The sequence below is a fragment of the Rhinopithecus roxellana genome, chromosome 18, assembly GCF_007565055.1.
Source record: "Rhinopithecus roxellana isolate Shanxi Qingling chromosome 18, ASM756505v1, whole genome shotgun sequence".
Taxonomy (NCBI): Eukaryota; Metazoa; Chordata; class Mammalia; order Primates; family Cercopithecidae; genus Rhinopithecus; species Rhinopithecus roxellana.
The window spans coordinates 13,590,947-13,605,479 of record NC_044566.1 but is presented as its reverse complement, the minus strand read 5'-3'; the positions used below and the strand labels follow the sequence as shown (position 1 = coordinate 13,605,479).

The window sequence follows — 14,533 nt, the reverse complement described above, 5'->3', positions numbered from 1 at the left end:
GAACAGAGCAGCTCTTGGCATGAAACCACCCAAAATGTTCCACTGTGATCATCATTATGGGGAAGCCAAGTGATGGCTCAAGTGCAAAAAGGGGCAGTGGAAAGTCTAAGGCCTCTTCCAGACACTGGAAGTATTCCAGGTCACAGAGCTGCAGCAATACAATAACTAGAGATGCATTTTCCAGAAAGGTAACTGAGTCATGACTTCTACTATGTTATTTAGGACTTTTACATATAAATGTCCTATTTCCAAGGCCACTAAGACCATACAAGTTTCATGAACATTCACCTCAAACTTTTCTTAAGCAGTATTTTTATTGGAAAGCTGTCAAATTATGATGAAAAGGAGGCAAAATCAACTGATGCTATAACTAATTTCAGCAGTTTTACTTCTGCTTATTAAAAATCTCTTAGATGCAGTCAAAAATCTCAAAATGATCAAGATGTAGACAAGTGACAGGTGAACCTCAAAGGCCCAAGTCTAGATGACTAGGTCTCAAACTTTAGCATTGATTAGAATCACCCGAATGACTTGTTAAAACATGGACTGCCAGGCCCCAGCATCAGAGTGTCTGATTCAGCAGGTCTGGGGTGGAACTGGATGGTCTGCATTTCTAATGAGTTTTCAGGTGATAAAGATGCTGCTGACCTCAGACCAGCTTGAGAACCACTGATGGAGATTTTGAGACCCTAGGGAAAGTATTTATCCTCTTTAAACCTCAGTTTATTCACTGGAGAGTATTTGGAAGATTAAATAAAATATTTATCAAGAACTTAGTGTAGTAGTTACACTGGGTGCTCTATTATAAGTGATAGCTGTTTTTAAATTCAACTTTAGAATTTAAAAAAGCCAATAAACTTGCCTATAAATGGCATATAAATTGCACACACTCTCTTTTACCTATTCACCCTCCCTCATTTCAAACAAGGTATCAGTTCTACTTATAAAGGCTGGGACTTCAAAATGAGAAAAAGGAACCATTATCCCAGAAGAAATATGCATCAAGGAACCTACAGGTTCTGAATAACTATTGTGTAAACATTTCTCAAAAAACCGTTTACACAGAGCTTGTTGTGTCTGTGTCTGTGGGGGAGGGAGGGTGGGTTTAATAGGGGAACTTTGGAGGAAGGGTGGGTTTAATAGTGAAACTTTATCTCCTCACACTGAGCAGCAGCAAGAATCTAGGGATTTCCACAATCAAAGATAGGATTTAAATTATAAACACCTTCTTTGAAATAAGCCTGAACATCAGGATGAAAATGTCAAATTTACAGCCTCCCTTCTCTTTTCCATCGAAAATTTTGCCGAAGGAGAAGAGAGGGAAGAAAAAGCTGAGACTGGCTGTGATTACTGCAGTCACAAAGCAGCATTTGCCCTTCAAAGTCTCCTCTTTCTTCACAAAGTCAACACATCCCCTGGGCCCAGTCTCCAAATCAAGTACAAGGTTTGATGAGAAACCTTGAGGAGAAAAGGAGAGAGAAAAGTGGTCAGAATCGGGGTTGGGACTGGACAGAAATGGTATATCCTCAGTTTCCTTTCTATCTCTAGCGGGGGGTCAAAGCCCATAAGCAGATGGGTTCTGTTCCACCCCAGCTCCTGCAGTGGGCTAAATGGGATCAACATTGTCCTACTCCCCTTCCATACACAGCCCTAACAAAATAATAGCAGCATGAGACATGCGGAGTCCACTGGGCACACAGTGCTGAACCCTGTATCTTCTGCATTTCCAACAGGTGGAGAAGTCTTTCTGCTGGCATGAAAATTCCATATTAATAAGTTAGTTTGAAGAGAAGTTTCTGGCTTGGCACCTAAGCTTTGTAAACTTTCCATTACTGATTTGGGACAAGTAAGTCTTATTTTCTGGCAGGTTATTAACTTCATGTATCATAATTATGATAACGATGACAAAACATCATTATCACAACAATAGATGCTAATCTTGACAACTGAGCATTGTTTGTTTTTTTTTTAGACAGGGTCTGGTCTCACTTGATCGCCCAGACTGGAGTACAGTGGCACGACCACAACTCACTGCAGCCTTCACCTCCTGGGCTCAAGCAATGTTCCCACCTCAGTCACCTAAGTAGTTGGGACTACAGGCACGCAACACCATACTCAGTTAATTTCTGTATTATTTTTGGAGAGATGGAGTTTTGCCATGTTGCCCAGGCTGGTCTCAAACTCCTGAACTCAAGGGATCCTCCCTCCTGCCTCAGGCTTCCAAAGTAGTAGGATTACAGGCATAAGCCACCGCACCCAGCCATACTGTTTTGTGTACCAAATACTTCTGTAGTTTTTTTCACATGCACATGCACCTACTTAATATTTACAACCAACTTATTAGGGAAATAATATCACCATTCCCATTTTATAGATGAGGAAAGTGAGGATCAGAGACGTTAAATAACTCGTCTAAGAGCAGAGCACTAATGAGTGGTAGAATCCAGAGAGCCACTCCAGAGCTCCTGATCTAATCACTCCACAAGCCATAAAGCTTGACAGATACTGGCTAGGGGGCCTGAGTAGACATGCTGAATATACTTTTAGTACTTGAAATCAGGACACAGAGGGGAGAATATAACTGAGACCATTCTGAAATTCAGGGATATATGGGGAATGTAAAAATGCAGGTGGCCCAGGGATGGTGGAGAAGACCCTCTGTAGGAGAAATGTGGACCTTCAAAGCAGGGGCCTCAAAGCCACTTTGCTTCAGACCCTATGTTGGTCTTAAGCAATATTTTAATCTTACAGTTCCCTAACCTGTAAAAATGGATAGAAATGAGGATTAAGTTTATGAAGTCTAAATTCTTCACAAAGTGCTATCAAAATGTCAGCTCTCATTTTTATGGCAGATCAGCAGTTGCTAGATGGGGCAGACTCGGGAAATCATGTGAGGGCAGAATTCTTGAGGACTCATGGCCCAGAGAGAGGACTAACAGAAGGAGGTAGAACCCAACTGTGACACTGAAAAAAAGCCACAGAGAACACTAGCTCCCTCTCAAACCAGAAGCATCTAACTAGTTTCTGTCACAGTTCATTTTTTTCTCCACACATGCCTCACGGCCCATGCTAGAAGAATTTCCTACAGATCAACGGTGAGAGTTCAGCCACTCCATTGGAAGCACTGTAAGGATGCTTCCAAATCTCAACATTTTCAAAACTGGTCTGATAAATGGCTCTATCCACACATCCATCCATCCACCTACCTGTCCAATGTTTATTAAGCACCTACAATGTTGCAGTCACTACCTTAAGGTGCTGGAGATATAAGATGATCTCCTTTGACCAAGCCCTTCATCCCACTTTGGCTCTACGACTAGAAACTGGGACGCACAGAGCATTATATATTTGAGGAGTACAGGATGATGAAAACCTTTAATCCTACTCCAGGACATATCCCTGGGATTTCCCCACGCCAATCCGCTGTTTGGACTTCAAGCTTTTCTTTGGATATGTATGATTTTCAAGGACTATAATATATCTGAAGATTTAGGAAAACTAACTTCTTGATAATATTAGGTCTTCCTATTATATTTAAGAGATGGCTTTCCATTTATTCAGCACTCCTTTAAAATATACGGATTTTTAGTAAGTAACATCTAGATTACCAGGTCATTGTCTCATAGGTACTTTTAAAACAAAGCATATAGGAAGCAATGAATAATAATGAAATAAGAAAAGAAACAAAATCAAATCCTGAAAAGCAGAAATATCCCCTATATCCTGTATCCTCCTCTAGGAGTCTCCATTCCACATTCTATTGATTCATCCGACAAAACGTAAAGAACACTTACTCAGGGCTGTCTGGATATCCTTTTCCCCATTTTTCACTTCTGTCAAAAATCCCTTCAAAAATTTGAGACCTCTAAAACAAAATAAAGGAAGAAATATTACTTTCAAAGTTCCCTTATGTTGAATGAGTATAAAGAAACGGCAGACATCAGCTTCCATTTCAGTAACATGTCAGGCACAGCAGTGAATAGGTCAAATCATATGGCATTCCTTGAACCTCTTCCCTTCACTTCCCTTTAGCTTGGTCTGGAGCCCGTCTTTCATCTCATCTGATATACCTAAAGAAGTGGTTTTCAAAATGTGTCCCAGGACTAGTGGCTTTAGCATTACCTGGGAATTTGCCAGAAATGCAAATTCTGGGGCCCCATCCGATTTACTCAATCAGAAACTGGTTCTGAGTCTAGTGTTTTTAACAAGTCCTCCAGATGATTCTGATGCCACTGAAGTTGGAGAGCTATTGATTTAAAGAGAAGCCAGTTGACTTTAATGCCTTTAAGATTCCTATCTTATATACTTATTAACAATATTTATCACCATCAAAAGGGAGGTAAAAAAAAAATGGTATTATTCATTAGGCCTTCTAGAAAAGGCTACACAATTCAACTAGATCCTTCACTCAGAAGCAGTCTCCTTTGTGTAACAATTTTTTTTGCTGGTAATTTTTTTTGAGCTAGATTTTAACTGCTAGCAGTCCCACCCCAACTGCCTCACCTCTTCAGCCACAAGAGGGCTTCAGTCGCCGAGTTCCTAACCTGGGCTACATCCGCCTCCACTTCGTGCAGCACTATCTTCTGGAGAGTGGTAAACTCTTCTTTGTTGGTTATGTATTTCTGATTTACTTTCTGGAGGGAAAGCAGGGAAACAACCTAAGTTTAAAATGCCGAAGTTATCAAGCAACTCAGTATAGTATTGAGACTTGTAAGTTTGGCAAGCAGGCCTCTATAAATAAATTAAGCTTCTATTACCTTCTTCCTTATATTTTCATGATAATATTTTTTTTGGAGAATTCTATGTAGCTTAAACTGGAATTAAATAGTCTCAGGGTTTAAAGTTTTGTTCTTTAAGTTCTTTTTTCTGCCTCAGAACCTCTCTCATGGCTGTCTTTGGCAGATACTTTTCACTCTGAGTATAAAACTCAACAATCATTTGTTCTACTGAGACTACTTGCAACTATTCCACCTAAATACAATAAAGAAAGGTATATCTACAGGAATTCCTAATAGTGCTTCCTCAAAGACTAGTCTCCAATGACAAAAAACACAGATTTTTATGAGGTACTGTATCCTCAAGAAGGTAACATTTAATCTACATTTAAAAGGGGACCTATCCCTTATTTTACCTGGAAGAAAGAGGCTCAGAGAAATTTGGTGAGTTGTTGATGGTTCCACAACTACCACTGGAAATGGGCCTTTTGAGTCCCAGACCACTGACAGCTATTTTCACTATATAACCTAGCTTTTAGAAAAATATAACTTGTCATCATTTCAACCTAAAAAAGCACAGAATCAGTGTGGACATTAGAGTGAAACCCTACTGAACCACACGGTGCACATGAAAAGGCAGTCCTGGGCCGGGCGCAGTGGCTCAAGCCTGTAATCCCAGCACTTTGGGAGGCCGAGGCGGGCGGATCACAAGGTCAGGAGATCGAGACCATCCTGGCTAACACGGTGAAACCCCGTCTCTACTAAAAAAAGTACAAAAAACTAGCCGGGCGAGGTGGCGGGCGCCTGTAGTCCCAGCTACTCGGGAGCTGAGGCAGGAGAATGGCGTGAACCCGGGAGGCGGAGCTTGCAGTGAGCTGAGATCCGGCCACTGCACTCCAGCTTGGGCGACAGAGCGAGACTCCGTCTCAAAAAAAAAACAAACAAACAAACAAACAAACAAAAAAAAAAAAAAAAAAAAAAAAAGAAAAGGCAGTCCTGGTTTCATTTTAAAAATGAATCTTCTACTCCCCATAAAGCTTAACTCTAGCATATAATAAAGGCTTAGTAATTCCCTGAGCATTCACAATGTGAGAAGAAAGATGCTTGCTCTCTTAAAGAACAGTGATACATTTTCTATTTTTTGATTTATTCTTGCCAAGCACAAAAATGTTGACAACATTTTCCTTTATTTAAAAGTTTCCACAGAGACAAACCAGTATGCTCACCTTAATATTTCCAACAAGATCCATCTTAACAGGAGCAAACACTGTAGGGCCAAGTTTGTCTAGAAGAAAAGATCAAAAACATTTCTGAAAAAACAATTTTAAGTGGCAATATTTTTATAATAAAGAAATAATAAATTTAGCAGATCCTCAACAACTTTAATTTTTGCTTCCAAACCATTATCTAAACATAACCTTCAAAAGCTTCCAGGATACTATTATCATCTTTTTCTATTACACTACTCCAAGGTGAGTTACAATGAGGCCCTAAGTGACAGGTGAGATGAAGACAATCTTATAAGTTTAGGATTCATATAGCAATCCTTAGGGCTGCACTGTCCAATATGGTAGCCACTAGATATGTGACTAGCTAGTACTTGCAGTGTGGCTAGTACTAACCAAATGTACGGTAAAATACATACCAAATTTGGAAAACTAAGTATGAAAAAGAGATTGCAAAATATCTCATTAATGATTCTTTTGGTTTTTTTGTTTGGTTTTTTGAGATGGAGTCTCTCACTGTGTCCCCAGGCTGGAGTGGAGCAGCGTGATCTCAGCTCACGGCAACCTCCATCTTCCGGGTTCGAGCGATTCTCCTGCCTCAGCCTCCTGAGTAGCTGAGATTATAGATGCCCACCACCACGCCCAGCTAACTTTTGTATTTTTAGTAGAAACAGGCTTCACCATGTTGGCCAGGCTGGTCTTGAACTCCTAATCTCAAGTGATCTGCCCACCTCAGCCTCCCAAAGTGCTGGGATTACAGGCGTGAGCCACCATGTCCAAACTTACTAATTATTCTTTTTTTTTTTTTTGAGACAGAGACTCTCTCTGTCACCAGGCTAGAGTGCAGTGGCGTGATTTCGGCTCACTGCAACCTCCAACTCCTTGGTTCAAGCGATTCTCCTGCCTCAACCTCCCAGGTAGCTGGGATTACAGGCATGTGTCACCACATTGGCCAAGATGGTCTTGATCTCCTGACTTTGTGATCCACTTGCCTTGGCCTCCCAAAGTGCTGGGATTACAGGCATGAGCTGCCACGCCCGGCCCAATGATTCTTTTATATTTATTACATGTTGAGATATTTTAGATATTCTAGGTTTTAAAATACATAATTAAAATTAATTTTTGTTTACTATGATAATGTGCCTACTAGAAAACTTAAAATTACGTATGTGGTTTGAATATTTCTGTTGGGCAACAACAATGACTAAAAAATAAAACAAAGAGGTATAGCTAAAAAGCCAAAAGACAAAAGATAGTGGAACTCTAAAAAACAAAACAAAACAAAACAAAAAACTTGATTGATCTAAAAGAAAGGCAGGGACAAAGATAGGTAGCTAAGAGGTCAAAAGAGGAAATAAAACAGAATACTAAAAAAAAATTGATTAACTAGTGAGAAATCAGGAAAGGAGTTTTTAAAAAGGGAACAAAGAACATACAGAGAAAAGCAGAAAATAAGTAGCAAGATGATAGAAACAAATATCAAGATAATGAATGAAATTCATCCAAACAATGTAATTCACTACATTAACAAATTACAGGAAAAAAAAAATGACTTCAGCAAATAAAGAAAAAGCATTTTATAAAGTTATTCATGATTATAAAAACAACTCAGCATATAAACACAATTTGTATGTACATGCTATTAATAATTGGAAAATGAAATAAAACACTTTTTACAACAGAATAAACAAAAAATTCTAAAATTTATTCCTAACAAAAGATGTATGATAGCTATACACTAAAAACTATATAGAACATTCTTGAGAGAAAATTAAAATGACTTAAGTAAACAGATATAGCATCCTCATGGATTGGAAGATTATCAGTGTTTTTGTTTTTGAGACAGGGTCTTGCTCTGTCACCTAGGATGGAGTACAAGGTGCAATCACGGCTCACTGCAACCTTGATATCCCAGGCTCAGGTGATTCTCCTGCATCAGCCTCCCAAGTAGCTGGGACTATAGGCTTGCGCCATCACACATGGCTAATTTTTTTATAGGGGCAGGGTCTCACTTTGTTGCCTAGGCCAGGATCAAACTCCTGGTCTCAAGCGATCCTCCTGCCTTGGCCTCAAAGTGCTGGGATTACAGTTATGAGCCTGTAAGCCCTGCCTTCAATGTTGTTTAAGAAGCCAGTTTTCCCGTAATTGGTTTCCAGATACAATGTAATCTTAATCAAAATCCTAAAAGACTTTTAAATAGGAATTGAACAGCTAAAATTTATCAAAAGGTCTAGAATTTCCAAAACAACCTTGAAAAAGAAAAAACTGAGAGACTTACATTATCTGATTTCAAGCCTTATAATAATTAAGACACCATAAGATCACTGGAACAGAAGAGAGAGTCCAGAAACAGTCCCACATTATAAGCATTGTAAGTTCAATTGATTTTTGACAGAGTTGCCAAAGCAATGTAAAAGGGAAAACATATTTTGACCCATGGTTCTTGAGCAACCAGATACCACAAGGGGAAAAAAAAAATGAGCCTCAACTCCCTACCTCACACCACACACAAAAAATAATTCCACTGGTTCATAGGCACAAATGTAAAAGTTAGAAGAGTCTAGAAGAAAACAGAATATCTTCATGACCTTTGGGACAGGTAAAGATTTCTTAAGACACTAAAAGCACTAAGTATAAAAGAAGAAACTGGACTTCATCAAAATTTAAAACTTCTGAAAAGGCATCATTAAGAAAAGGAGGAGGCAAGCCATAGTCTGGGGGAAAATACTCACGTGTCTACAATGGAATTTTAATTAAGAATATATAAAGAACTCTCCCAACTCAGTAATAAAAAGAAAAACTGACTTTTAAAAATGGGTGAAAGATTTGAACAGACATTTCACAATGGAAGAGATAGCAATGGCCAATAGAAGTGCTCAATATCATTAGTCATCATGGAAATGCAAATTAAAGCCACAATGAAATATCACTAAAACATGCAGGAATGGCCAAAACCAAAATACTGACACCACCAAATGCTGGTGAAGACGTGAAACAACTAGAATACTCATACACTATGAACTCATACACTATGTGCAACCATTATAACTGTCTGGCAGTTTATTATAAAATTAAACTATGAACTAGCAATTCCAGTCCTAGGTATTTACTCAAGAGAAATGAAAGCATAGGCCCATAGGCACAAAAATGTTTAGAGCAATTCCATTTATAATAGTCCCAAATTGGCCAAGAGCAGTGGCTCACTCCTGTAATCCCAGCACTTTGGGAGGCCAAGGTGGGCGGATCACATGAAGTCAGGAGTTTGAGACCAGCCTGGCCAATATGGTGAAACCTTGTCTCTACTAAAAATACAAAAAAAAATTAGCCGGGCATGGTGGCACAGGCCTGTAATCTCAGCTACTCGGGAGGCTGGGGCAGGAGAATCACTTGAACCCGGGAGGTGGAGGTTGCAGTGAGCCGAGATAGTGCCACTGCACGCCAGCTTAGGTGACAGAGCAAGACTCAAGAAAAAAAAAAGAGTCCCAAACTACAAACCACCCAAAGTCCATCAATAAGAGAGTGAATAAATAATTGTGGTATATTCATTTAATGGAATACTACTTAGCAATAAAAAGGAATGAACTACTGATACAGACAACAAGGATGAATCTCAAAAACATACTGTATGAGAAAAGCCAGAGGCAAAAGAGTATAATATTCCAGTTATATCAAGTTTCAGAATAGGCAGAACTAACCTATGGTGACAGAAATCAATAAAATGGTTATTTTAGACTGAGTGACACAGGGAACATTCTAGGGTGATGAAAACATACTATTTCTTGATAAGGATATGGATTACAGAGGTAGATGCATTTGTCAAAATTCACTGAATCGTAACAGTTAAGTCCTACGCAAGTTATACCTCAATTTTTACAAAAGATATATAGTTAAATGGGTCATAAAGCAAATTTCAACACATTAGCCATTCTTGGTATTACTGACTTTATACAAGTAAAAGTGAATTTGACATAAATAAACTTTATATATATAAACACTATATATAATATATAAAATGATATATTTGTCATATATATAAATTACATATAATTTAAATGTTACATATAAATTTTCATAGATGTATTTATTCAAAATATAAATATAACATATATATACACACATAACATATATACATATACATTTTTTTTTTGAGACAGGTTGTCTGTCGTCCAGGCTGGAATGCAGTGGCGCAATCTCGGCTCACTGCAACCTCTGCCTCCCAGGTTCAAAAGATTTTCCTGCCTCAGCCTCCTGAATAACTGGGATTACAGGCATGTGCCACCATGCCCAACTAATTTTTGTATTTTTAGTAAAGACAGGGTTTTACCACGTTGGCCAGGCTGGTCTCAAACTCCTCATCTCAGGTGATCTGCCTGCCTCAGCCTCCCAAAGTGCTGGGATTACAGGCATGAGCCACTGCGCCCAGCCATAACATACATTTTATTTATTTACATATATATATGTGAGATATATGTGTGAGATATGTGTGAGATATGTGTGATATATGTGTGATACATATGTGATATGTGATATATATGTTTTACATATATATATAGAGAGAGAGAGAGAGAGAGAATATATCTTTAAAAATCTTTGAAAATATGTTTTGGAGGCCGGGCGCAGTGGCTCAGGCCTGTAATCCCAGCACTTTGGGAGGCCGAGGCAGGCGGATCAGGAGGTCTGGAGATGGAGACCATCCCAGCAGACACAGTGAAACCCTTTCTCCACTAAAAATACAAAAAAAGTAGCCGGGTGTGGTGAGAGGTGCCTGTAGTCCCAGCTACTCGGGAGGCTGAGGCAGGAGAATGGCGTGAACCTGGTGGGGTGGAGCTTGCAGTGAATGGAGATCCCGCCACTGCACTCTAGCCTGGGTGGCAGAGCCAGATTCCGTCTAAAAAAAAAAAAAAAAAAAAAAGAAAGAAAGAAAGAAAAGAAAAGAAACAGGGAGGGAGGGAGGGAGGGAGGGAGGGAGGGAGGGAGGGAGGGAGGGAGGGAGGGAGGGAGGGAGGGAGGGAGGGAGGGAGGGAAGGAAGGAAGGAAGGAAGGAAGGAAGGAAGGAAGGAAGGAAGGAAGGAAGGAAGGAAGGAAGGAAGGAAGGAAGGAAGGAAGGAAGGAAGGAAGGAAGGAAGGAAGGAAAATATGTTTTGGGCAGGTATGGTGGCTCACATTTTGGGAGGCAAGGATCACTTCAGCCCAGGTATTCCAGACCAGTATGGGTAACATGATGAAACCCATCTCTAGAAAAAAATACAAAAATTAGCTGGGCATGCGCATATAGTCCAGCTACCAAGGAGGCTGAGGTGGAAGGATTGCTTGAGCCTGGGAGGTGAAGTTTGCAGTGAACAGAGATCATGCCACTGCACTCCAGCCTGGGCAACAAAGCAAGACCCTGTCTCAAAAACAAAAAAGTTTTAACTGGTAAAATACATTTTTTCACAGTGCCAATATATTTGAAGGCCTATTCCTCAAATACTTTTTTTACTTTTATGTATGGTTTCTAGAAAGATCCCCTTTTTAAATTACACTATTCTGAGGTCAATATTTAATCATAATTAGAAATGAAATGGGAATATGCAATAATGCTTAAGGTCACAAAGTTTTAACTGTATGTGTCTGGTGATTTGAACAAATAGCTAAGAAGGGTCATCTCACTGTACACACAGTTCGGGGTATTTCTCCTACAAAATAACTACAGTGAGGCAGATTCTAGAGATGAATGAATGTAAGGCAACTGCAGGAATCTTACCTAAGACTGGAACCACAGCATAACATGATGCCAAGAATGCTTCTGTGGGAATGCCACTGTCTTCCAGAAGTTCAATGTCACTAAAGCTACAATTTGGTGATACGGAGGAGAAAAGATTGAAAATACAGTATCAGCACCCTGCAGTTCAGAGGTAATTCATAGAAACAGCTGCCTCTCTGTAGGGCAACTCATTTGACTTGATATGCCCCAATGACCGTTTTTCTAATATGGTCTCATAAAATAATTTTCCAAAGATAATCCACCAAAGCAAGCTAACATCTGTTCACAGAGCACACTTCACAATCAGTTCCTTCTTATTCATTGGTAAGAAAGAGCAAACACTAAAGCAGGTACTTGGTATACTACATTCTCTATTCTCCTAGAACATGCCATCACCTGAAAGGAACACCATGACTGATTTTCCAGAATAGAAGCTAGTATCCAAGCATCAGTGATATTAGAGAGTCTAGAATACCTTGTGTTCATGGTACTAAAGAAAGTTGGGATAACTTCTTTGCCTTCCTCCCAGAGGCATTCTGGAGAGCAACTTGAGTCCGATCCAGACTGAGTCAAGTTATTGTCATGATTTTTCAGGTTTTCCATTCCATCTTCCTTCATTATTTCACCTTGGACTGCAAAGTAGAAAATACCTATTACTAACCTATTATATATTTATTATAAAAATACATATTCATTGTTGAAAATTTCTAAAACACAGAAAAATACATAGAAATAAAAATTCATGAAACACTTCACATACACATACACATACATCTACAGACACAAACAAAAACTTGAAGTATGTGTAGATTTGCATCCTGCTTGCTTTCACTAAACAATGTATCATCATTCAACCCTTCAAAAACATGATTTTAATGACCATGTTATATTGTATCACACCCATGAGGGGCACTTAGGTAGCTTCCAAATTTTTATAATTATAAATACAATCACTACTCATTATTAGCACATTCTATACATATTTGTGAATTTGTCTACTTGCTAAAATTTATTTTGTAACCCTAAAATCAATACACACGGCACTTTTGCAGTCATTTGTGGACACAGAGTGGTGAAAACTTTGTTGCCAGACACACATATTCCTAGCTGAGGTAGAGCAATGTGATGTTCTGTCTTCCTGTTTCAGCTCTCATAGGACGGACACATGTCCTTCCTTAGTGCCACATTTTATGCATGTTTGTGCATTTTGTTGTTTTTGCTGTTTAAAAGGGCTCCCAAGTATAGTACCATCTAGTGTTCCTACCCACAAAAAGGCTGTGATGTGCCTTAGGGAAAAAAGATGTGTGTTAGATAAGCTTCATTCAAGCATGAGTAGTAGTGCTGTTTGCTGTGAGTTCAATGTTAATGAATCAACAATACATATTAAAGTGTCTTTAAACGAAAACACACATAAAACAAGGCTATGTATTGATTGGTAGACAAAAATTTTGTGACCAGAGGCTTGCAGGAACCTAACCCTGTATTTCCCCCAGGAGCAACAGTTTACTATTTGCTAATTCAGTGGTCATGGTGACTCAATAAAATGTAACTACTGCAAATAATGACTGTAATGCCACAAAGAACATCCCTGTCAATATGTCTTTCTCCTTAAATCTAACTATTCACTGAAGAACAATTCCTAGAAGCAAAATTATCTGAGCAAATAAATGACTGCACTGTTTGGACAGACATTTTCTCCTGTCTTTATTATTTACCCAAGAGATAAGACTCCAATGATGTGTGGATTGTCTCTCTCAGATTAACAGCTAAGAAAACACAGCTCCTTCCCTCAGCTCTCACACTGCTCCCCAATTCATCAGGAAAAAACAAGGTCTCTTATTTCAAAGTAGATGAGGAGGAAATTTTAATTTCATTTTCAAATTATTAAGTACTTATAACATAATTAAAAGCTCTAATATAGTTGTCTTTGATCCGAAGTAGATTTCAGCAATTAGTGCCAAGGGATTAGCATATTTGAACTACAGACCTATTACCTGAAATGTGGGACTTTGGCTTGATAAACACAGAGAAGACTGGGTAGAAACCTCATGGTGACTAGTGAATTCTGACATCCTCAGGCCCAACAGAAACCGGGAGGATGAAAAACTGAACTGTGGTAATTTTACACACTGTTAAGTCTAACATCATAATCTAAGTTCAAAGGACTTTTAAGATACAGGGTTGAAGGCCCTCTGCTCACTGCAGCCCATGAACACAGCCAAGAACAATGAGCAGGAATCTTCCTCTTCACTCTGCCTTCTCAACACCAGGTCAGGGTCAGATTGGATGAAAGAATGTTGTTCAGTCATATGACCTATCTTACCCAGCCAATATCCTCCTTAGGAGACACCACTACATGGTCTTGAGGTTAATCCCTATCATGGATATACATCAAGTTCCCAAATTTTCTATCATCTAAAATTGGTTTGTTTCAGACTTTACTTTTGTTTTTACCTGTTATATTATCATCTGTATTTTCCTCACTTGATATGCTGCAGTCTATCTCTGCAGATTTCAAAGATAAGGAATTCTTATTTTTCATTAGGATTTCTTCCTCACCATTTATTTCCATATTTAAAGATCCATTTTCACAAGTACTCAACTCCATTTGCCTGCAAATTTTTTAAAAGGAAAAAAAGCCAGAAAGTCGTTATTTGGTCTTTTTTTTTGAAACAGGTCTCCGCTCTGTCACCCAGGCTGTAGTACAGTGGCACAATCACGGCTTACTGCAGCCTCAATCTACTGGGCTCAATCAATCCTCCTACTTGAGCACTCCACCCTGAGTAGCTCGGACTACAGGTGCCTGCCACCATGCCCAGTTTTCTAATTTTTTGTAGAGATGGGGTGTC

At 39.0% G+C, this 14,533-nt stretch overlaps 1 protein-coding gene across 1 annotated transcript in view; it reads right to left on the bottom strand.

Moving 5' to 3' along the window:
• PLEKHA8 (pleckstrin homology domain containing A8) overlaps window positions 1–14,533 on the bottom strand; it is a 63,772-nt gene that overhangs the window by 18,107 nt on the left and 31,132 nt on the right. Inside the window, exons 7-12 of the mRNA XM_010376658.2 lie at window positions 14,139–14,296; window positions 12,160–12,316; window positions 11,685–11,770; window positions 5,942–6,000; window positions 4,504–4,634; window positions 3,795–3,865 (exon numbers count right to left, since the gene is read on the bottom strand). Of these exons, the coding sequence (XP_010374960.1) occupies window positions 3,795–3,865; window positions 4,504–4,634; window positions 5,942–6,000; window positions 11,685–11,770; window positions 12,160–12,316; window positions 14,139–14,296 (662 nt within the window). The remainder of the gene's footprint in view (window positions 1–3,794; window positions 3,866–4,503; window positions 4,635–5,941; window positions 6,001–11,684; window positions 11,771–12,159; window positions 12,317–14,138; window positions 14,297–14,533) is intronic.